This window comes from Carex rostrata, chromosome 6 (genome assembly GCF_964058835.1).
Source record: "Carex rostrata chromosome 6, lpCarRost1.2, whole genome shotgun sequence".
Taxonomy (NCBI): Eukaryota; Viridiplantae; Streptophyta; class Magnoliopsida; order Poales; family Cyperaceae; genus Carex; species Carex rostrata.
The window spans coordinates 13,619,510-13,644,788 of NC_135923.1; the positions used below are offsets into that span (position 1 = coordinate 13,619,510).

General features: G+C 35.4%; 2 protein-coding genes and 2 non-coding genes across 5 annotated transcripts; all 4 read left to right on the forward strand.

The window, feature by feature from the left end:
• The first annotated feature begins 666 nt into the window (after window positions 1-666).
• LOC144556337 (small nucleolar RNA SNORD14) lies at window positions 667-782 on the forward strand. The gene has a single exon (XR_013512344.1). It is a non-coding gene; the product is annotated as a small nucleolar RNA SNORD14 (small nucleolar RNA).
• A 195-nt stretch (window positions 783-977) lies between these two features.
• On the forward strand, window positions 978-1,088 carry LOC144556338 (small nucleolar RNA SNORD14). Its single transcript, XR_013512345.1, has one exon. It is a non-coding gene; the product is annotated as a small nucleolar RNA SNORD14 (small nucleolar RNA).
• An 874-nt stretch (window positions 1,089-1,962) lies between these two features.
• LOC144555725 (uncharacterized) lies at window positions 1,963-5,811 on the forward strand. The gene is made up of 3 exons (XM_078304136.1): window positions 1,963-4,825; window positions 4,905-5,304; window positions 5,385-5,811. The coding sequence occupies exon 1, from the start codon at window positions 2,948-2,950 to the stop codon at window positions 4,457-4,459; it is 1,512 nt and encodes a 503-aa protein (XP_078160262.1). The 5' UTR covers window positions 1,963-2,947; the 3' UTR covers window positions 4,460-4,825; window positions 4,905-5,304; window positions 5,385-5,811.
• A 13,810-nt stretch (window positions 5,812-19,621) lies between these two features.
• Window positions 19,622-22,955, forward strand: CAS (calcium sensing receptor). 2 transcript variants are annotated; one of them, XM_078304689.1, is made up of 6 exons: window positions 19,622-19,953; window positions 20,222-20,467; window positions 20,978-21,170; window positions 21,633-21,774; window positions 22,099-22,230; window positions 22,508-22,955. In XM_078304689.1, exons 1-6 carry the CDS (start codon window positions 19,714-19,716, stop codon window positions 22,746-22,748), a joined length of 1,194 nt encoding a protein of 397 aa, XP_078160815.1. In that variant the 5' UTR covers window positions 19,622-19,713; the 3' UTR covers window positions 22,749-22,955. The 2 variants fall into 2 exon arrangements, with proteins under 2 accessions (XP_078160815.1, XP_078160816.1); XM_078304690.1 differs by having other exon boundaries at window positions 19,714-19,953; window positions 20,222-20,458.
• The last annotated feature ends 2,324 nt before the right edge of the window (window positions 22,956-25,279 follow it).

Here is a 25,279-nt window from a genome sequence, read left to right on the forward strand (position 1 = left end):
TTATGGTGAAGTTTTAGTTCATACCAAAGCATGGATTTTGACATTGAACTCCTTCCTCTTAATAATATCCAACAATAAAGAGAGCTTGTAGAAAATTTGGACCCAATGGCTTCTTGCTATTTGGACCAAACCAAACCAAACCAATGATTCAGGCTTACTAAAACCCGGTTGAATTTTGAATAACACCAATTGGTCTGGATTTTTGTCAAAAGAAAACCCAAAACACACCAGAAGGAAAATCAAAAGGCTTAATTCAACTTTTGAAAAAATAAGGCCCAGAAATGTTATGATATTAAATATATATACCGTAGTATTTCTGAACAGGGCTATGAATTTATTCAAATAGGCCCAGCCCAATAGTAACCCTAACCCTAAATTTCATACCGTCGCCGTTTGCTTAGATTAGAATTAGATCTTCGCCACCGCCTCTCATTTCCAATTGTCTCTGTCGCCTATAAATAATCATCAGCTGATGTACGATTTCATTCACCACTGCTCGAATCAAAACCCTAATGCTATGTTGTTTAATGTTATACTATTTTATCTCAGATGTTGAGCTAAATTGCTGAATTGATTCCCCGATTGAGTAGAAGATTCTTCGATTTCCCCTTTCAAATGCTTTCGACAATTTTATGAAGTTTTTTTTTTCTTTTTCATTTAATTTATTGCATGTGATGATAAACAAGGCTTCTCAGAAATTCGCAGTTTCTACCTGAGAGCTTTCGCCTTCGCCAGGCTTGAGAGCTTATGCTGCTTAAATCCTTCCTTGGATGTCTGATGCTTCTTTTTCAAACAAATCTGTCCTTGGATCTTATCAATTTCGTCATGATTTATTTATTGATTGATTTTTTGGTTCTATTGAAATCGGCTGATAATGATAGATCTATCTCATTCAATCTCATTATTCCTTGGATATCTGGCCAATTTAGCGTCAAATCTTTGAAATATTTTTGGGGGAATAATTTATTCGATTAAGAAGCCGATGAGGACTAAACTCAGTAAATTCGCAGTTTTCGCCTAAGAGCTTTCGCCTTCGCCAGGCTTGAGAGTTGATGCTGTTATAATTCCTTCCTTGGATGTCTGAGGCTTCATTATAGTTAAAATCTTCTAAGTTTGGCTTTTTGGTAATTTTTTTTTATTTTTTAAAAGGAGAAATATTTGCTGTCCGTAGTTAAGGGAATAATAATGTGAATATTTTGAAAGCTGCAATCAATTACTTTCATTTCGTCAATTAAAATATAAATTTATTGGTTAGTATTCCTGAGTTTGCAATGGAGTTGATCATTGAATAATAGGCAAAATATAAGTTTGATATTGAAGCACAATCATAAAAAAATCGGTATATGATGTACTTCTTTAATTGGCATTTAAATTTTTTGTTGTCCCATGGGAATCTTTCACTAGACTATATATAACAGTATTTATTAAGTACTGCGTTCTTAAAGGAACACAGGTTTTACTTGAGCACAGTTTTATAATGTTGGACGGTTAACATCGTTTTTGTTCTGCATTCAGGACATCATAGGAACGCTAGATTTTTTTTTTTAAAATAGTATTAATTTAATTTAAATGGAACAAGCCTTCTTGGGATGGATTTTCAAAAACTAGTCTCTACCGATTCCTAGGACTGGTGGAGAAAAAAAAATTTAATCTACACCGGTCCTAGGGATCGGTGGAGCCAATTTTGCATCAACAGATAGTCTCGCCGCAGAAGATTTCTGAATTGTACCTCCACCGTTCCCTAGGACCTGTGGAGCGGATTTTTTTCAGAAACCATAATTAAAAAAATAATTTTTAGGGAACCAATAAGATTACTTTTTTTTTTTCAAAAATCATAAGAACCGTGGGAACCTCACGGTCTGGCCATTTTTTTTTTTCCAGACCGTGTGCTTCTCACGGTCTTGCGAAATTTTTTTTTTTGGATTTCTTCACACCTGCACGAAAATTGCCACAGAAGATCCGCAATTTTTTTTTTTTGATTTCCAGACCGTGTGATTCCCACGGTCCACCTAAATTGAAATCAAGACCGTGGGAACGGTCCGGTCTTGATGAATATATCTCAAGACCGTGGGAACCCCACGGTCCGGTCCCTATTTGTTTCCTTGGCACGATTACCTCCTACTTCTTCGTTGTCGAGTCAGTGCATCTCTTCCCCACTTTTTTCATCTTCTCTCTTTTTTCTTTCTTCCTTCCTTCAGTTTAATTTTTTTTTGTACTCTCATAATTAGTGTGTTTATTTTTTTTAATTACATAAGTTTATATATTTTTGAAAGAGGAACAAAAAGAGCTTCAGATCTACAAATTTCGTTAGGTATGTATTTGATTCTTTTATTTTTGATAAATAATATGCAATTATGAATAAATGAGTAGAATAAATTGCTTATGTAGGTTTCTTTAGTGTAATTGTAGTAATTGTTGGATGATTTATTTATTTGCATGTTTTATGTAGATGCATGGTTTATGTGCATGTAGTTTTTTTTAGTGTATATGCATGTAGTTTTTTTTAGTGTAGATGAATGTAGTAATTTTTGGATTATTTATTTATGATTTATGTAGTAATTGTAGTATAAATAAATGGTTTATGTATAATTTTTTCTTTTTGTAGTATAAGTAATTGTAGTAAGTTTATTTTTTCAATGACGATCATATTTTAGGTTGTAAAATTGAAAATGATATCGATTATTGATTATGAATTTTTTTTGTTCAGATAATGTCTTAAGTGATAATAAATGTTTATTATGGACGCGAAATTTCAGACGCACCGACCTGCACATTTCCTGTTACTAATTCAACCAGTCTTCATGAGCTAAGAAAACATATATATGTTAGCATTCATTTGCTCCCTAGTCAGTTCGATCTGACAATCAAGGCTCGTTTGAACACGGCACCACCTGGCTCAGCAGAAAAATACCAGTTATTTAGCGTAGACGAGGAAACGATATGGCACATGATGCTTGAATATGCCACTCCGGTACTGAATTTTAAACTTCTTGATTTAGTGGTTGAGTCAGTACCAGTTGATAGTCATACCAATTATGACCCATATCCGGGTAGTGTACCTGGAAGTAGTAGAGACACAACGGTGTCTGATTCACCCATATATTATGATGACCCACCCGAAATACCGATATTGGATGATTTGGTAACTCGTTTTAACGAGATGAATAATAATACTAGCTCAGACACAAACTCTAGCTCAGACACAAACTCTGACCTTGGTGGCTCAGCTGTCGGGGAAGATGATATGGCTGAAATGGAGGATCAAATTAGAATGCAAGATGTAATGAAGGAGTGGGTAAATTCTATTCCCTTTATTAATCGAGGATTGCAGCATCCTTTTCCGGCATTTAATGACGATGTGCCGATGCCATATAAGGATGAAGCATTTTTTGGTTATCCACCCAGAATTGACGGTCAATTTTCAGTGGGACAGATGTTTGACTCCAAAGCCGATCTTAAATCCCAGTTGGGTGCATTTGCCCTAAATAATAACTTAGAATTACAACAACAATATACCAATCGTACTGGTTATGTAGTTGTATGTAGAGCAGAGGGGTGTCCATGGAGGGTGTACGCAAAAACCACTGAGACGGGAAATTGGACAATTGCAACAAACCCAGACGAGCACAATTGTTACAGTATTGCTTGTAAAGTAGACAGTCGTCAGCTGACTGCCAGGATGATTGCAGATGTAATCAGACCTGGTCTAAAGGAGGACCTGGAGATGTCAATTAAAGCATGTCGATTTGCAGTTAGAAATATATACAAAATGGTCGAGCCTTCATACAACAAGATTTGGAGAGGGAGGGAGTTGGCTATTGCTGATTTATTTGGTTCTTGGAAAAAAGCCTACGAACTGCTACCTTCCTTGCTCGGTGCAATCCAGATGTCTACCCCAGGAACAAAATACGTAATTGAGCACGAACCATCTACAAAAATGGGCATCCGTATTTTCACCCGTGTGGCATGGGCTTTCGGTCCATGCATTGAATCCTGGCCATATCTCCGACCAGTTATAAGTGTAGATGCTAGACACCTATCCGGCAGGTATAAAGGGAAATTATTCATGGCATGCGCTTATGATGCAGAACAACAATTATTACCAATTGCGTTCGGAATTGCGGATGAGGAGAGTTCATCCAATTGGGGCTGGTTTATGCAATTTGTACGTGAAAATGTTGTCGGTCCTGGTCGGATATGCGTTATATCAGACCAGCATGCTGCAATCCGTTCAGTGTTTGATAGACCTGATTTAGGGTGGTGTGAGGAAAGGGGTGAAGCAGTTCATCGATTATGTTCTCAACATATTGCGTCAAATGTTTACAAGTTGTGCAAGGACCAAATTATCAAAAAAATATTCAAGAAATTTGTGTGTAAGATGAAACCTTGGAGGTTTTATGAGGGTATGGATTTGATAAAAGGCAGGAGTATTACTACTCATCAGTATGTCATGTGGTGAGGCAAACGGTTGCAAAATCTCGAAGAAGAGCCTTTGCAACTTCATAAGTGGGCACAATGTCATGACGGAGGCCTGAATAGGTGGGGTATAATGACTACAAACGGATCAGAATCCTTGAACAACGTATTTCGAGTGGCTCGCCAGCTGCCTGTAACAGCAATAGTTGAGCGCACATTTTACAAAGTTGTGGATTGGTATGTGAAAAGAGGTACGGTCGCTCAACAGTGGGTTCAAAGAGGAATGAGATTTTCAGACAACATTTTATCAGTTTTACAATATCGAACTTCAAAAGGATTAAAGCATGAAGTGATACCAATGGGGCCCAACGTTTTTGAGGTCGTAGTTCATAATGGAGTCGTCAGAACGGTATGTCAGCTATTTACTTAAATTATCAGTTTAAATTTATAAATGGTAACATGTAATTATTTTAATTTATTGATTGTAGGGAGTGAAGGGGGATATGAAGTATGAAGTTAGATTTTCATTTGGAGAGGGGGGGATGCCTGTTTGTCAGTGTCAAAAACCGCAATTTACTGGCATTCCTTGCGACCATGTCCTAGCGGTGTGTTGCAAGTTACGTCTAAAGTCGACGAATTATGTAAGCCACTATTATAGCGTTGAAAAATATGTCAACACATGGAGAGGTAATTTTTCCGGCTTTGGTAACGCCCACAATTGGCCATTTGAAGCTGGAGCACCCACAATCAGGCCAGACCCAAACAAAATTAATAAGGGTAGGAGGAAGCACAAGAGAATTCCAAATTGTATGGATGATATGGAAGCTCGAATTAGGTCTCGTAGTTCAGTACATCGTCCAGGGGGATCAAATAGAACAAGAACTTCAGGTTGGAATTTACATAGTGAATAAGTGAATATTTTAATTATTTGGGAAACATGTAAACAATTTTCTGTTATTATTTCTTAGGAGCAACTGGTGGAAGACGAAAAAGCGTATCTGGTCCACGTCCAGAGGCATCCCCTATGTATGCAGAGGCAACTGCTACACATGGTTCACGAAGAAGCGTATCCGGTAGCCGTCCATCTGGTAGCCAAGCAGAGGCATCCGGTAGCCGTCCATCTGGTAGCCAAGCAGAGGCATCCGGTAGCCGTCCATCTGGTAGCCGTTGGAGTAGAATATTTAGACGTGGTAAAAAGTGAAAAAATCTGTAGCTGTTCTGACCTTTGCCCATTAATCATTAAAACTGTACTTATCTGTAATATTTTTGTATAGAGAACTTATGTTTTCTGAAAACTAGACTTCCATACCTTTAATTTGGTATAAAGTATATCAAAATCCATGTAGCCGTTTGCTCTAAATCGAACTTTTAATCTGGTCAAAAGCTGGGACTTCGAAGTGAAAAAATCTGTAGCTGTTCTGACCTTTGCCCATTAATCATTAAAACTGTACTTATCTGTAATATTTTTGTATAGAGAACTTATGTTTTCTGGAAACTAGACTTTCATACCTTTAATTTGGTATAAAGTATGTCAAAATCCATGTAGCCGTTTGCTCTAAATCGAACTTTTAATCTGGTCAAAAGCTGGGACTTCGAAGTGAAAAAATCTGTAGCTGTTCTGACCTTTGCCCATTAATCATTAAAACTGTACTTATCTGTAATATTTTTGTATAGAGAACTTATGTTTTCTGGAAACTAGACTTCCATACCTTTAATTTGGTATAAAGTATGTCAAAATCCATGTAGCCGTTTGCTCTAAATCGAACTTTTAATCTGGTCAAAAGCTGGGACTTCGAAGTTTTCAAGTGTTACACTAAGCATAACTAAGCTAAATAAAATAAATAAGTTAAACATAAACTAAATAAACTAAACAAGATAAATAACAAAACATACACTAAACAAGCTAAACGACTATACTAAGTCTTCGTCTTCATTTCCATGTTCTCTGTCCCTAGCATGTCTGAATTTCGAGTCGCTATATCTGTTGGGTGGTTTTTTTTTCCGTCGAGGAGGATTTGCCATTGATGGACCGGCACCACCATCTCCTAGGCCACCACTCTCTCCTAGGGTATGCCCTTCTATCCTAATGGACCTCATCGACTGGAAAATGTCAGACATATCACCATACATGCTGGTCTGAGGAACTTCGACCCGTGGTTCCATCGGAAATTGGTCCGGAAAATCAGTGCTGATATCGATATTTCTTATATCAACTGGAAGTTCTGCCTGCTCGAGCATGGCTCTGAACAGTGCCACCTGCCCGAGATCGGATAGGACATCGCGACAATTTCCAAGCATCATAAGTCCAAAGGCCTTCTGTCCAGGCGTCTTTACCATGCTAATTCCTTTTGCGGTCTGTTTCAACTGGCGGAACCTCTACAAGAAAATGAAATATTTAAAAGATAATTGGTGTGGTACAATAAAATAAAATAAGCTATTAAAAAAACTCATGTACTTACCAAACGAGCTTGAATCATGGCATCTGGGACATACCCAATACCTGCTACGTCTCCTTCCTGTTCGGGTACTGTCTAGCTAAGAATTTCTTCATTATCTTGCGTTGGATACACACTTAACATGCCATGATGGATGAACCATTTCATATACTCGTGGTACCTTGGGTAAAAATGAAAATTAATAAATATTTTCTTGCATTGTCAAATGTAAATATACAATAAAATATAAGGGTAGGATTTAACCGTACCTATCTGGAAGATAAGGGTAAACTTGTCCATGTTCAGAACGCCGTGTAAAATTTTGGGGAGGTTCCACGATAAATTGGTGAAAATGTTTGCTCCAGTCCACAGAGGTTCCGTCTCCAAACAACCCTCGTCCTCGTGTCCATTTGCGGATATCCTCAAGTAAGCTGAAGGCTGGCGGAGCCGGCGGAGGAATTGCCTGAAAGAATCCGAACTGTCGGAAAACCCTCTCGGGAAGGTGATACTCTACCTCCCAGAAATGGATGCACCACACGCGGCATGGAAAGAACGCCTGGTCTCTTATCCAGTGCCAGTGCATTATGTTTTCGTAACCTCTGTACGGCGTCCAATTGACAACATTGGACTTCAAACGCTCAAACTGATCCCGATAATGCGATGTGCCTAAGTTGGAAACACATGACAATTATAAGTGTACATTCAACACATACTTATATGGAAAAACATAATATTTATTATTCAAATGTACCTTTCTTAGGGTTACTCTTCCATCGATGCGGAATAGTCCATTTTGCTCCATAAGCCCGTCTCTCATCCACTGGTTCGTTGTCAGATGGTAAATCATGTGGTCTGGGCCGGCCTATAGGAAATCGGGTCCAAGACCACATCTGCAGCAGTAGTAATGGACCATTAATTGAACTTGCTTTATATCTGCATGCCCGTGACAACTCCCGATATAGGCATGCTAGTACAGCACCTCCCCAGTTGTAATAATTCTGACCTCGAGGTCCCAAATCCTCCAGAAATTGTAAATACATTAATCGAACGGAGCTTGAATTCGAATCGGGAAACATTATAGTCCCGAACAACTCCATAGCATATGCTCGTGTGTGCTGATCGATAACATCCTGGTCCTCCACTTCATCCAAATCCGTATTTGCAAATTTTTTTCTCAACCATGCAAGACGCACATAGTTTTGTAAAATTGTTACTTTCTCATTGGGTTCACCCTTATTCTCCACCTTTTTATGATAAAAATCATTATCATCCCATTCGTAACCATCATACACTTCCTGTCCTAGGCAATCTAGGATCAATTGTGACCAATTATCGTCAGTACATCCAGAGATAGTCTTCCCTGTAAACATAGATGTTAAATAAAATTATACTAGTACAAAATTTCATTTAATAACAAAATTTTAAATTAGCAGCAAAAAATATTGTACCGGTGAAAGATAAGCCCCACAAACAGCTGACATCTTCCAATGTCACCGTGCACTCCCCTACCGGAAGATGAAAACTATTTGTCTCGGGCCTCCACCTCTCCACGAGAGCAGTGATCAACTCTCTATCAACTTGGCAGTGGTGGACTTCGACCATCTGATACAACCCCAAATTCTTTAAACCTTCTTTCATAGTTTCATGGTAGTCAATGTGCATTTGCAAAGCTCCAGGACGCAGTGCATGATCAGGCTGGAACAATAATTTTAATGCAAAAAAAGGTTAACCAAAAATTAAATTTCAATTCAAGAATTTAATAAGTAAATTTAAATCCAAACCAATATTGAACAAACACCTTTACAGATGCCGAATGTGATTGATGTTGTGCATGAGGCAACTGCAATAAAGATTCTTCATTTCCTTGCATTTTTCACTGCAATATAAATAAATACATACAAAAAAAATTAACATTCAATATTGACATGCATAACATGCAAACCCAATCAAATATTCACATTCATTCTATTACTTTACATTATTTATACTACATAAACAATTTATTTATACTACATGCAAATAAATCATGCATGTATCCAAAAATTACTACATTCATCTACACTAAAAAAAACTACATGCATCATGCATCTAAACTAAAAAAAAATTACATGCACATAAAACATGCAAATAAATAAATAACTCAACAATTACTACATGCATACTAAAAAAACCTACATGCAAATAAATTACTACATAAACCACAAATAAATAATTCAAAAATTACTACATTCATCTACACTAAAAAAAACTACATGCATCATGCATCTAAACTAAAAAAAATTACTTGCACATAAAACATGCAAATAAATAAATAACCCAACAATTACTACATGCATACTAAAAAAACCTACATGCAAATAAATTACTACATAAACCACAAATAAATAATCCAAAAATTACTACATTCATCTACACTAAAAAAAACTACATGCATCATGCATCTAAACTAAAAAAAATTACATGCACATAAAACATGCAAATAAATAAATAACCCAACAATTACTACATGCATACTAAAAAAACCTACATGCAAATAAATTACTACATAAACCACAAATAAATAATCCAAAAATTACTACATTCATCTACACTAAAAAAAACTACATGCATCATGCATCTAAACTAAAAAAAATTACATGCACATAAAACATGCAAATAAATAAATCACCCAACAATTACTACATGCATACTAAAAAAACCTACATGCAAATAAATTACTACATAAACCACAAATAAATAATCCAAAAATTACTACACTAATCTACACTAAAAAAAACTACATGCATCATGCATCTAAACTAAAAAAAATTACATGCACATAAAATATGCAAATAGACATATCACCATACAATTACTACATTCATCTACACTAAAATTATACATAAACCATTTATACTACATAAACAATTTATTCTACTCATTTATTCATAATTGCATATTATTTATCAAAAATAAAAGAATCAAATACATACCTAACGAAATTTGTAGATCTGAAGCTCTTTTTGTTCCTCTCTCAAAAATATATCAACTTATGTAATTAAAATAAAAATTACTCTAATTATGAGGGTACAAAAAAAAAAAATATCTGATGGAAGAGAGGAAGAAAGAAGAGGAAGAAAAAAAATGGAGAAGGGGGCGTGGGGGAAGAAAGCCTCTGTCTCGCTGTGGGTTTAAAACCAAACCCAGACCGTGGGAAGCGCACGGTCTTCAGAATTGAGGGCCGGACCGTGGGATGCACACGGTCTTGAGATTGGAATTCTTCATACCGTTGGATGCACACGGTCTTGAATTTCATTTCGGATCTTCTGTGGCAATTTTCGTGCAGGTGTGGACAAATCCAAAAAAAAAAAAAAAAAAAAATTTCGCAAGACCGTGAGAAGCACACGGTCTGGAAAAAAAAAAATGGCCAGACCGTGAGGTTCCCACGGTTCTTATGGTTTTTGAAAAAAAAAAGGTAATCTTATTGGTTCCCTAAAAATTATTTTTTTAATTATGGTTTCTGAAAAAAATCCCGGTGGAGCCTTGATTTTGAATTTTAAAACCACTGCCTTGACTAATTCATTCTTTGTTGCTGGTTGTGGTGTAGCCTTATGTGTGCTCACCATCCAAAATACTGTTCACTTTTCAATGTATTTCTAGTCTCTATTTGTATATTCACTTTTGAATAATTGTCTCAAATATATATGTTTCTTTTTTCTCTTTTTCTTGTGGTTAGAATAGTAACACAACTCATAATTAATTCACGTTTAATTTTTTTTCGACCTTTCAAAATCAAATTCTGAATAAAATGCAAAAAAACGTATTATACATTTTATTCTCGAATAAAACATGAATCACAAATTATTGGCTAATAAAATGCGGATTTTTCTAGGGCTTTTTTTTGTGTGGTACCAAATAATTTTCAAATTATAGTCAAGTTACACCTATCCTGTGGATCGGTGGAGGCTTTGATGTGGCCTTTGGTGCAGCATATTTGTGCCGGGATAAAAACAGGCTCCACCGGTCCTAGGAACCGGTGTAGATTGGGTTTTTTTTGCTCCATCGATTCTAGGGATCAGTGGAGGCTAGTTTTCATTCAACGAAAGCTTCTTCCGTTGAAATAATTTAAAGAATTTGTAATTCAATTCGGCGGGGTAAAAAAATTGTGATTCAAGAATAATTCGACTATAATTTGAAAAACATGTTATAATTTGGGATCAGTGAATAATTATAATCGATGTGAATAATTTATTAATGCTGCGGTGTCCCTTTACAGTACGTGAGTGCCCTGTGGCATTTACGGATCCATACTAAAAAAAAACATGTTATAAAAACAAAACATTTTGAAAATAAATAGAAAATTAAAATACTATTGATTTTTCTAGCTGCTGGAAAAACCAGCACTAATCAATTTTTACAAAAAGATATGAATAAAAACTAATTTAGGTCAAATCTCTGTGTTCCGACAAAATCTGCGTATTCACTTTTTAGTCAAAAAAACAGAGAAAATCAGCCGGTCAAATGCTCAATGCATTTTTGTTTAACACTTCTAATTTATTTTTAACTATTGGGGTCAGTATTTAGATTAAATTTTAGTTATAATTGATTGAGTAAATTTTATTATTCAACTGTAGATACATTAGAAACTAATTGTCGTGCTTAGTGTCTATAATTTTTTTTTCAAATTAAGCTGTAATTTTGATAGACCAACATTGACATTATGGTATGTAATTTTGATTTAATTTCGAAATAATTTTGTAAACATTAAGTTTAACCAAATTATCCAACCAAATATAAACTTCCTATCCATCATTGGTCTCTAAGATCTAGAGGTTTATATTTGGATACTAAATTTTACAACTAATTTTAACTATTTAATTTAAAATTAGTTACTAAATTTTACAACAACTAATTTTAATCAAGTTTATAATTGATTAATTACTAAATTTTACAAAAACTAATTTTAACTAATTGTTTAAATTTGATTAAGAGCCGTCGGTGAAGAAACTGAGAAAGATAGATTTCCAACCAATGATAGAGGCAGTACAGTGTAAAATGGAGGGATGAACATCCTTCTTTCTACCGTACGGGGTAAGGATTACACTTGTTAATGCAGTATTATCGGCAATGCAAGCCTTCAAGATACCTATGGGGGTTATAAGACAAATAGACAAAATGAGGCGAAACTTTCTCTGAAAAAGAAACGATATTTGCAAAGGCATTAATTGTCTAGTGAATTGAAAGAGGGTATGCTTAATGAAGATAAATGGGAGGTTGGACTTTTGACAAAGTGGTCATGAAATATGGACAAATGTCCACAGTCACTATAGGCTAATACAGTCAGATCGCTACATGGATTGAACTCAACGGCTCATATCGAGTTGAAGGACTAGACAGAGCTCCTACAACATCTATGGGAGCATACGGGAATGGAACTCTAGAAAAGACCGAGATTGATTTGGCATGTGGTATGGGCAGTCGGTTTGTGGGCACTTTAGAAAGAAAGAAACAAACGTCTTTTCTCGAACAAACGCAAACCAGTCCCTATTTGATCAATGATACCGTCCTTGAAGTTGAGAGTTCGTTACATAATGGCTGACTTCATTTTATTGCTTTAAATCCGCTTAATGTTTTTTTTTACTTTTTTAATAAAAACATCCCATCAATTGAGAGAGAGTCGAGGGGTTCTTAGCTTGCATTTGTAAATACTCTTTTTTATCAATATATATGTTGTCGCGCTTTACTGACAACCATAAAAAAATTTGATTAAGAGCAATATGCCAACTCGATTACACACAGAGAAAACAATATGTTAAAATCAAAATTGATTGAAATGATACGAGGAAAAAATGTAGCTGATTTCCTCTCTTCTTCTTCTTCTTTTTTTTTTTATAGAAAGTGAATACAATATCTACATCGCCTCTAATTCATCGCCTTCGGATTTCACTATCTACAACTTCTTTTTTGTTAGAAGCCATAGGCAAAAAAAATTGAATTAAAAGAGTTACAAACTAGTTATTACATAAGATTAGACCACAATTGTAAACAAACTAAAAACGCATAAGGAATATGTGCATCATGTTGAGACCAAGTTGGTCATCATTGCTTGATGGAAATCATAGGAGCCTAGTGATTGATTCCTCGGTGTGCATAGTTGTCATATTCATTTTGGCATACTACATCAGAGAAAACACTGAATCAAACTGGACCAAAAACTGAATTAACCGGACTAGGACAGTCATCACTCCAAAGTTCCAAAAGAGATACTAAATCAAACCAGATCGGGAACTTTGAATCAACCGGACCGGCACAATCACCACTCAAAAGTCTCAATGAAGAGCCGCTTGATGGGTCAAAATCAGATATAATAATATTTATAATTCTAATTGTTTACAGGGGCGGAACTAGGATTTGGATATAAGGGAAGCTAAACATCATTTAAAAAAAAATTTATAACACAAAATCTTTCACTATTTGAGTTCATAAAATAGATACAATAAATAACTAGCATCAACAAAATACTATGTCTATCAAAACTAAATTAAAAACATGAAATTCATATATTATTTAAATTTCGACCTATGATTTCCTAAAAAATCAAATTCAGCAATAATCTCATCTGTGTACAAATTATATATTAAAAAATAAATTATTATTTTTTATCTCAAAATTACAATGAATAAAAATTTTAAAAAGTAAAAAAAATACAAACCTCAATTAAAATTAAATTTCACAGCTCTTCTTTAACTTTGTTTTTGTTTTATGAATTTTTTCATATGCCGTTGGATTTCGCCCCTCTTCAAAAATTGATTAATCTGTTTTCTATTTTGGTGAATTGGAAGAGCCGAAGAGATGTTCAATTGCTCAATGGGGTTCATTTCCCGTTTTTTTTTTATGTACCACCCTAATAAATAAGAATTAAATCAATACCACCCGTTAATTCCGAATTCAGATTCTGCCACGTTCGAACACTGGATCTGCGAACGGGTCGCTACCCGTTCGCGCAATGGATATGCGGACTTACCCGTTCCCGATGACCCGTTCCTGACGACCCGTGCGCATAACAGATCTGCGGACGGATGACCCGTGCGCGTAACAGATCTGCGGACAGACCCGTTCGCATTGTTGATCTGCGCACGTGGCACGTTCTCCCTATATAGATATAGATCGCAGAGCATTCTACACCCTCATTTTCACCGAAGGTGCTGCATAGGTACGTTTTTTTTCTTTTTCATCCTTTTTTTTTTAAATTTATTTTTTGTAGTTTTTTTAATTTAGTTATTTTTTATTATTAGGTTTCAACCAATTATTATTGGAATTGCTTGTTATTTTGATGGTGAAGTATTACAAGGACCAAATGGCGCTTATTATAGCCACCAAGTGCCGAAAATGTTCAATATCCGGTTTGGTTTGAATTTTAGAGGTTTAAATAGGGAAGTGTACCAACAACTCGGTATTGACCACCGTAATTATGAACTGATAATTACCGCAAGAATCAATATTGGCCAAGGCAATCAAACCTGGTTCCAACAGCTACCAGTACAAGACGATAGCAGTTGGGAGTTATATGTCCAAATGACAATGAATATGACTTTCAAGTTCCTGGAGTTATATGTTGTAGCCAACCCCAGACAAAACTCTAGACATAACTCCAGACAGAATACTAGGCAATTGTTGCAGTTGACTCAGGGTTTGGGGCTCGAGCAATCTGTAACGGGTCCTAGCCGGGCACCATAGATATATGTGACGGGCCAGTGATAAATCTAACTGTAAATCATCTTGCGTCCAATTTTGATTGGTACCGCTGGTTTACGCCATACTAACAACAAATTTAACAATTTTATCAATTTTATCAATTTTGACCTCTATTGATAATTTCAAATAGTACAAATCTAACAATAATACAAATATCTATGGTAATTCAATAATATATCACCATTCTTGAATGAATCGGTAAAAAATCTTACAATCTACGCTAATTCAGAAAAAAAAAATTCTGAATTGGTGCATTTATACTCTATTTTGGTCTAAATACAACATTTCTAAATTTGTCGATTTGTAAATTGGTACATTTCTAAATAGGTACATTTCTAAATTCTAAATATAATTTCTAAATTCTACATACAATCACAATTCTAAATTGGTTTAAATACACAAATATTTTGGTACCCAACTAAACTACTATTTTAGTGTAATTTACAATATACTACTATTTAATAAAAAATATACACAAATAATAGTATATCGTAAATTACACAAATATTTACAAATAGATCACAATATACTATTTTGATCTAATTAACACAAATATTTACAAAACTACAAAAAAAAAATAAACAACTATTTTGGTACCTAATTTACAATATACAATATACAACTATTTTGATCTAATTTACAATAAACTATTTTGGTACCTAATTTTGATCTAATTTACAATATACAACTATTTTGGTACCTAACAAAAATAAACTACCTAAAACTAGAAAAAAAATTAATCTAATTTATAATATACAACTATTTTGGTACCTAACTAAAATAAACTATCTAATAAAACTAAACTACTTAATAACTAAATTAAATTAAATTATTTAACAAAATTAAACTAATAAAAAAAAATTACCTTTTTACTGTGCTGGACGCGGCAGTGCAGAGACAGGGACAGGCGGTTTAAACCACTGTGGAGGGGCTTATATCCGGATCCACCACGTACGCATATCTATAGTGCGAACGGGTCATCGGGAACGGGTCAGGTCGCGCACGGGTCCGTCCGCAGATCAGTTACGCGCACGGGTCGTCGGGAACGAGTCGTCGGGAACGGGTCATCGGGAACGGGTCGTTGGGAACGGGTCAGTCCGCTTATCCATTACGCGAACGGGTAGCGACCCGTTCGCAGATCTACTGTGCGAACGTGGCGGAATCTGAATTCGGAATTAACGGGTGGTATTGATTTAATTCTGATTTATCACGGTGGTACATAAAAAAAAACGGGTTCATTTCTTTCAAGCATTCAATGCTCAATTGCTCAATTTCTTTCTTTTATTTTCTTTATACGGTTAACTTTCCTAATTCTAGCAAGAAGCCAAGAAGTTATCTATTTTTTAATATTGATGGTACGCAAATCTAGGAGTCAAGATTGCAAATGGGAAATAAAAAAGTCAAGAAGTTGCTTCTTAAATTTTATTTTTAGACCCTATAAGTTTGTAATAATACATAGGGGGCTGCCATGTACAAAAATATATCATTTACATGAAATTCTATATACATGATTAAAAAAAAAAATGAAAGGGTGGCTTAGCACCCCCTCAACAACACTATGTTCCGCCCATTGATTGTTTACTCTATAATCAATTTACAAGCGTATGAATGTCTTGTATAGTATAGATTGGGGTATTGATCCACAAGGATAGTGTATTAAGATTAAATTGTTCACTAATTCTAGGTTTGATTGGTTGTGTTTGGTTGTTTGGTTGAGTTATGTTTTTTTAAGGTAGTCAATCAAAGTACTAAAGTAAAGGATTAAAGATAATAAGGGTTCTAGGGATCACGCTATATGTCATTCCTATTCATTTATTTAGTTTATGGTTAAGTGAGAAATCGCATACGGCTCTGTCATCATCTACATGCTACTGCGTAAGCCTATCAAGTAAAGTTAACAATCACATGCTGTTCTGTCACTATCTGCATGCTACTGCGCGAACCATACAATTCTGGTTTTCACTCCAGTCAGAATCACACACGCCCTGTACTGGTATCAAATGCAATATGAGAGTTACTAATCATGTTCTAGTCTTAATCACAGTTATGCTATAACACCCTAATTGAGTAGGACCGGTAAGGGAATGGTACCCTAGCCTCACCCTAAGCAATCACATAAAGATTAATGTTAAGTCTCAATTACCAAGACTAAAAGGTTTTAAGTTCACAGTTACGTCTTTTCTATATACCTTCCGTGGTTAAAATAACCAAGATTTCCCCACTATCATTTTATAGAATGTGACTTTCATCTGCAAATCTATATTCCAATAGGTTTCTAACTGAGGTTCGGATCACAAGAGATCAACAGTTACGTCTATTTCTCTTATTGGATCTAAGATAATTGTACCATATTTCTACTGGTCAACCCTATACGCCTATCATGGAGTACACATCTCTATGCTGTCGAGGTTAAAAAGCACCAAGTTAGGTAGTAATACATAGAATAAATCACAAAAATAATTCAGATCAAACGCAAATGATAAATATAAATAAATATCTAAATTAAACTTATAAGAATTCAAGATTACATGTATTCACTTTAGAAGAGTTCTATCTAGCCTCTCATTGGCAAATACACAATGAAAATAGATAGAAAAAAAATATATAATACAACAAAAGAGAAGAAAAAAAGATGGAAGGAATACATCTTGAGAATCTCCTTAGTCTTCTTGATGTCGCCTTGCTTCTGTTCTCTGCAGAATTCTGCCCTTAGGCAGAATTAAGGGTAGAATTGCGCCGCCCAATATGCCTTATAACTAATCCTAACTTTGCTAAATTGAAAGATGAGAGATTGGTATTTATAGGCTTCCTAGACATATTGGGGCAGATGGGGACGAGTTCTGGAGTTATTAGTACTTGGAAAGCAAGTAGCTTGGAGTCCAATTTGTTCTATAGCCATCATTCCTTCTGGAATCTACATTCTGCACGGTTCTGGCTGAATCGCATCCAGTTGCATGCTCAAACGCACGCATATGTGCAGAACCGCACAGACTTGATGACCTTTTGTATTTTAGCTGTAGAATCGTCATCCAAGCTCTGATTGAGTTGATTCAACTTGCGTTGGAAACTAGACAACGAGATCTACAACTTTCAGTGTAATATGTGCACCTCTGTGCGGATGGCTCCCTCAATCGCGTATAGTTAGGCTTCATTTGTCCGCGACTGAGAATCTTCATATTCGTGCTCCAGTTCCTTGCTTCATTTGCATCCAAACTAAATGGCAAATACTTAGTGTTCAGAATGCTTCGTTTTATCCTTGTTTTAGACCTGAAAGTAATAGAAATATGAAATTCTACAAAATTAGGTAAAATGACTAAAGTAATATGATTCTACAAAAATGAGCATTTGCAATTCGATAAATGACAATATTTTAAGTCATGTGATATAAAAAAATCACTACTTATTTTACCCTTAAACAGCCGCCAGTGTGCAAGCAAGAAAATGAAAGGAAAAAAAGGAGAAGAAAGCTAGTACATAACAAACTTCAACAAACCTCCAGCACAGACAACAACATATAAAGTTAAGTATCTATATGTACAATTCAGTCTACCCACTCTTTCATTGTCAAAGAGAAAAAAAAAATTGCTTGTCGTGAAGAATAAAAACCCTAGAAAGGCAAAACAAAGAGCTGAGATCAAATCCAGAAAGCGGAAGCACCGAAAAACGATGGCCAGATCTACTAAGTAGAAGAACCGAGAGCAATAATCAGATCCATCAAACAAAAACATCTGCTTAGATGAAAGAAAGGGGGGGGGGGGGGGGGGGGGAACTGGACTGGACTTCACTTCCATCGCCATGGCAATTTCCAAATCGCCTTATGGCTTATGTGAGAAGCGGTACCGCCTTCACCATCTACAACTAGCTTGGAAATCGCCTTGTGGCTTCTGTGAGAAGCGACACCGCCTTCACCATCTACAACTAGCACAAGCAGTAATGGCATCGTAAAGAAATAGATAGAATTAATCCTAGTTGGGTCGGTATAAGCAGCTAACTATTTTGATTATTCGGCCGAATTTTTGGCTGACCATACTTGAAGAATGGTTGAATTTGCGACACAACAAATATTAAATGATATTCCTGGATTTTCAAATTGAGAAGAAATAACTTAAATTTAAATTTTGTACAGACCCACAAGTCAAAAGAGAGAGACAAAGAGGAAGATAAATTTAAGCCAGTATTTTTTTTTTATTTATTGCTTGCGAAAGCCCGTGTGCACTTGATTAATACCAATGGTATGAGTACATGTGAGTTTGCACTATCGCAGCTACCAGCATCGATATTCCCTTAAGGATATAAAAAGCAAAGCTAACCTATTCATAAGACACAGGAGCCATAGACAAAATCTGAAAAAAAATATGATTGTTTATATTTTCATTGTTGGAATTATAGAGGAAGATGAGAAATAAAACGGATGAAATGAAGAAATAAGAAAATAATTTAACTGCAAGAATTAAAGATAGCTGTAAGGAGAAATAAATGTATTTAATCAAAAGAAGACATATTATGTGATTGGAGATTTGATATTCAATTCAAAAGTTTATTTTTTAATCTTAGTCGTTGACGGATCAGGACAATTACATGCATAATATAAGAATGGAGATATTTATTTTTTTAAAGTTTAAATAGTCAATTTGAGTCGTTCAACGTGATTTCCAATATAATTGTAGATCAAATTTTATATTTATTACAATATTTTTACTATTTTTTAAATAGATAGAAGACTACTGCTTTTGAATGGTTTAGTTTTTTAAAATCAAAGTGATTTTTTTAATAAAAATATTGTAATTAATATAAAATTGAATACACAATTGGTTCAGCCGTTTGATCTTCAAAAATGAAAATATTAACTCACAATACGAACAGATCTCCATTCTTTTCCCACTCTAAGTTGGAGAACACAAAGGAAAGACCTTAATAACGACAATTCCACGTGAACCACACAAGTCAGTTCTCAGTTCCATTACAAACCAAAAAGAAAAAGAAAAAGAAACAATAACAATACAAACCCCATCTGAGCTGGGAATTTCTCAACCAAGCGTGCAGATCTCCACTGGGTGGCACGGCACCCCTTCACTTCAGTCCAGTAAGCAGAGAGAGAGAGACCGAGAGAGCGGTTATCAGAGGAGATATGGCGCTGATTATCCGAGCGGCGGCGGTGACCAAACCGTCGCTCCCGCCTCGGCCTTCTACCAGACCGACGAATTCACCAAGACCCCAAATTAAATCCAGCGGTGATCGGATATCTCCATTGCTCTCTCCAGTGCCAACGTCGCTCTCATTGCTAGCTCTCTTCTCCAGTCCCGGTGCCTTGTGCGAGGCCCAGGCTGTAGCCATCTCCAAGGAAGATCTCGTCTCCTCTATCACCAAGGCATTTCCTTTCCCCATGCCTTTTCTTCAAGTTTTATTTGATAAATAAATATTCAACAATGTACCAGTGTTCGGTGGCTTCTCGAGATGCCAGTTGATTGGGTCATAAATCATAATTAACTTCCTAACTTAGTTGCTATCTGCGTGTTTGTATTTAAATCAGATGCCAGTTGACCATATTATAAAAAAATGAACAGAATGTTTTGCCATTAATTCTTGTAATTTTTTGGATATGTAGAAATTTTACTGTGCTGATGGGTTTATTGTAGGTGGAAGAGACAATAGATCAAGTTGGCGGCGCAGGGTCAAAGGCTGTAGACTTTGCCTCAAATGTTTTCAAGGTTTTAAGTGAGGTGCTGAAACCTGGAGTGGATGCGGCTGTGCCGGTTTTGCAAAGCGCTGGTCAAGAAGCCTTGAAAATTGCTTCACCAGTTGTTTCTGATGCCTCCAAGCAGGCTAAAGAGGCTCTCCAGAGTGCTGGAGTTGATCCTAGCCCTGTCTTTTCTGTTGTGAAGGTATTCTTTTTGTTTCTTCTGTTTCATTTTGTTTTGAAATTTTTGAATTTTTTTTTTTTTTTTACATTATTTACCTCCTTTGGACATAAGGTCATGATAGAGTAGAATTGGCTGGATATAACAAAGAAGGTATATAATGTTGATGCAATCAGCACAAATTCAAATTCTGACCCCACAATATCAGGAAAGAACAGAAGTTGGGAAAAGAAAAGAAAAGAGGAACCGACTAACTGCTACTACATAGAAGGTATATAATGTTGATGCAGTGAGCACAAATTCAAATTCTGACCCGACAATAAAAGGGAAGAACAGAAGTTGGGAAAAGGAAAGAAAGAGGAACCGACTAACCACTACTACATATTCTTATAAATCATGGATCCTTACATACTTATAATCAACATGGCAATGCCAAGAAAATTGATGTTTTGGTTAGCATATGCATATAAACTATTCCTTACTTGACTCTGAGATAATATCTGTGGTAATTATTGATATATGTTTTCTCAGTAGACCGTTGCAGATGCGGCACAACAGACTACGAAAGTGATAGAAGGGGCTAAGCCCATTGCTTCAGCAACTGTGGAGACCATCACGTCTTCTGATCCTTCAGTTGTTGTTGTGTCGGCTGGAGCATTGTTTCTTGCGTACCTTCTCCTTCCACCGCTCTGGTCACTGTTCTCTTTCACATTTCGTGGTTATAAAGGTATTGGAAACCTTGTTATTGGTTTGATACTTCAGCTTTTGGTACTTCTGACTTGTTTTGCTAGATCATAGTATGAGAAAACAAAGGATAAATTCAATTAGTACCATCAGATACCAGTATTACTTTAATTTTTATTTTTTGAAGTAGGTATTACTTTAATACTTGTAAAGACACTTAATAGTTCTAAGGAAGAGTTTTAAAGAAGCATGATTGAAATAGAAAACCCGGAAAAGCCTGGTATCAAGCCATGTACAAGTACTTCTATACAGGCAAGACCAGGACAGGAATGATATGTTATTATCTGATGCAGACTTTAGAAGCTATGAAAATGATATTACACTATACATGGAGAGAATTTCCTCTGGTCCTTTTTGTGTGGTTTTGAATATGACTTTTTTTAACAGGTCTAATCTTGCAGGATCATGTCAAAATATTGACACTTGATCTTTCATCTTTTGTTAGGGAACTTAACCCCTGCACAAGCTCTTGAAGGAATATCCTCGCAAAATTATCTTCTGATTGACATACGTTCAGAGAAGGATAAGGATAAAGCAGGAGTGCCACAACTGCCAGCTGCTTCGAAGAAAAACATGATTGCAATCCCGTAAGTACTGAACGGACCATTCACATACTTTACTGTCATTAATTTTACAAAATGATGGTCTTACCATTAGAGAAGGTATTTATGTCACAATGGGGATTTACAAAGTGGTTGGGTACAATTGGTTAAATGTGCCAGGTCTTGGTTGTAGATCATTTATTGTTAGCAAGTTCTGCATTTTCAAACAGCTTATTCTGAGACTATGTTTCTATCCTTTTGAAAGAATACAGGTCAAGTTTTCCCCTATATAATTTGAACTCTACAAACTTAAGAGAGATACCCTTGTTTTGCTGGACTTTATGGCCCTTTTTTTCTCTTTATATTTAGATTGGAGGAGCTACCTAGCAAGCTAAAAGGCCTAGTAAGGAGCACGAAGCAAGTGGAGGCTGACATAGTTGCACTGAAGATTTCTTACCTCAAACGGGTCAACAAGGGTTCCAACATCGTTATCATGGACTCGTCAGTTCCTATCATTTTCTTTTATTAAAAGCCCCATAGAAACTACGCATGTCCCATTTCCTCAATCCTGATTTCTACCCTGCTGAATTTGAATGCGCCTCCATTATGAGAGACATATACCCACTACTATTAGCCTAGATAAGTCTGAATTGACTGTTAAAAGTTGTGCCGTAATTATCACAACAACATGGGTATACTCCAATTACTTATCAGAAATGGGTAATTATTTCTCAATTTCACCCTTGTAGCAATCTGAAATTTCCTTGACTTCGTACAGGTACTCTGACATTGCAAAAATTGTTGCTAAGACACTTAATAGTCTAGGTTTCAGCAACTGCTGGGTAATGACAGACGGTTTCTCAGGAAGAAAAGGTTGGCTTCAAAGCCGGCTAGGCATAGACTCATACAACCTATCGCTTGTTGAGATCCTATCTCCTTCTCGTGTAATACCAGCTCGATTTGGTACGACAAGCTCAGCTTCTGATTCTTCACAGAGAAAGCTCCTCCCAGGCCGTTGATAAGTGCTCATTTTCTTTGGTTGGCAATGTTAGCATCACCTGCTTCATTAGTTACTTGCAACTCATTCCTCCACAAATTTGTTCATAAAAAATGCGTATTATAATTTTTTTTTTTGTGGAGTGATGGATGAAGGCTAAAAAAATGTACATTATGATTTGTACCAGTTCAAAATACAAAGAATGTTGTAATGGTGATTTTTTATGTCATTTGGCTTCTGTCTTGATAAACATTCAGAAGATCACTGCACAGATCGATCTTGTACTGTGGTTTTTGAATCTATTTTTTACAGCCATGTTAGGTTGTCACCATGCACCTAAAAGGTAGCATCATCTAGTTGTGCTAGTAGGCTTAGTATACTTGTTCGACAGAGGATACGGGTTTCTTTTTTGGTTTAAGATTTGTTTAACAGAGTATGCAATTTTTATCGTACTGTCTTATTTTGGTGCTATATATCACCTCATTTGTTGAACAGGCAGGTACTCTTTTACTCTGTAGCTATTTTGTACTTTTTGCAAGTCTATATCTGATCTGTTAACCAGTTTACTGTGTTGCAATCAAATTTCAGCTCTAGGATGTTGCTAATTATCGTATTTTTGAATAGTTGTGATGTATTGACAACAGCTTGACCTGACAATATTGACATCTTAGGTGTTAACATAGAGAACTTGAGTAGAAGTAGGGTGTTCTTAAGTTCATCAAGTTTTTTAGTGAACTCAAGTCTAAAACTCATTGAATTGGTTTCAAATGACAAATCCGAACCGTTGAAATCCATCTAAATTATGAGTGATGTATCTACATATGAAAATTTTAAACATTTGAATTAATTTAGTATAAACTATAAAGTCAAGCAATCAACATTAGAAGGTTAATAAATTAATTTTAATACATTCATTTTTTTAATCTTTTTTGACCACTTGGTTCAATGCAAAATTAATCTTCAAAATTAAATTTTTTTAATATAAAGACGCATCACTCATAAGGTAGACGGATTTCAACAGTTCAAATTTGTCATTTGAAACCAATTTGATAGATTTTAGACTTGAGTTCACTTAAGAACACCCTAGTTCTACTCTAGAGAACTTGAGTGTTTTATTTCTTCAATTGGCATGTTTATGCAAATTTGTTGGTACCAAATTTGTTTAATTCAGAGTGAGTGGTTAGCTGTTAGCCTATTAGTAGTTTTTTATTTTCAAATTGGAGTTTGTACATTGTTGCCCTGAATTACTAAATAGAAAAAAATTGTTAATTGCAGCACATCGTTCAAGCCATTGCAATCACATGTGCTGGCCGTTTGTTGAACTATTCCTTGTTGTCTCGGTACCATGACACACTTTACCGGTACCTGAACCAATAAAACACATTTGGAGTTATACTTCAGCTCCTCAATCAACCATTGCCATGATGTCAGCAGTGCAAAGAGTAGTGCATCCTGCCTTCCAGATAGCCCAAGTTGTGCTAATTGTACAAGTTGAAAGGAAAATAAGCTAGATGGGGGCGACCTTTCGGGTTTGGATCCCGTAAAGTAATTCAACTTTTGGGTTTTGGATAGAGACCGTTCGATTTGAATCATTCGCTCGATATTGTCTCAGGATTCAGATTCGCTGCTCGGAATGTGTGCGTTCTACTTCAGATCTCGAGCGACGAATTCAAATCGAACGGTCTCGATCCAAAACCCAAAAATTGAGTTACTTCACTAGATCTGAACTCCGACCTTTCTTGCTTTTTTCTTTTCCAAATTCTTCATTCGGGCCTTTTCATTTGCATTAGACAAAAAAAACTTCAAAAAAATAAAATTTGGCTATGCTATGAAAATTCCACTATAGATCTCTTCATGAGCTTTTCAAATTGGAGTCAAACACTAAAATCAGAGTTTACCGTAAAAAATTATAGCCGTTTAAAGTTTGATTATTTGCAATATTTTGTTAGATTTCTTTGGGTTGCAAATTAATTTATATTGATTACAAAAATGAATTGTCAATGAATTACTATTTTTTGTTAATTTCATTCGACAAACGAAATAATATCCAAAAAAACAAATAATTGAAAGCCATAAAAATAGAATTAACAATAATAATAAAAAAATTAATATTAAATATATAACAATATACATATTACAAATAATATTAACACTATTAACCATATTAATACAAACACAGAAATAAAAATAATTATTTTAGTTAAAACTATTTACTTTACGATTTATTTATATATATTAAACTTAACAAAAATGAAAAAAAGAAAGGAGGAGTAGACTGAAACAAATTTTCAGTCCGGGACTCCGGGGTGTACAAAAATTTGCTTGAGTACATCGACATCCTATTCCCGTGTGGCCTGGCATGTAGCGTTGTGGCAGGGGTGTAACGAATCAAATTTTCGATATCCCCTGGTCTGTACTCTGTATTGAAAATTTGGTTCCATCCTTCATTCACTAGTAATCTGATACTAGAGTTTCGGTAGCTTACTTTCTTTCCTTACAATAGAGATCTGTTTAAACATTCGTGCATGATTAAAAAGGACGATGCAGATCTCA

Bases quoted from the DNA above. Each gene is read 5' to 3' on its own strand.
- LOC144555725 (XM_078304136.1), top strand. From the start codon at position 2,948: ATGATGCTTGAATATGCCACTCCGGTACTGAATTTTAAACTTCTTGAT.
- CAS (XM_078304689.1), top strand. From the start codon at position 19,714: ATGGCGCTGATTATCCGAGCGGCGGCGGTGACCAAACCGTCGCTCCCG. The intron at 21,775-22,098 runs GTAAGTACTGAA...CTTTATATTTAG, and splicing joins AAAAACATGATTGCAATCCC to ATTGGAGGAGCTACCTAGCA. The intron at 22,231-22,507 runs GTCAGTTCCTAT...GACTTCGTACAG, and splicing joins AACATCGTTATCATGGACTC to GTACTCTGACATTGCAAAAA.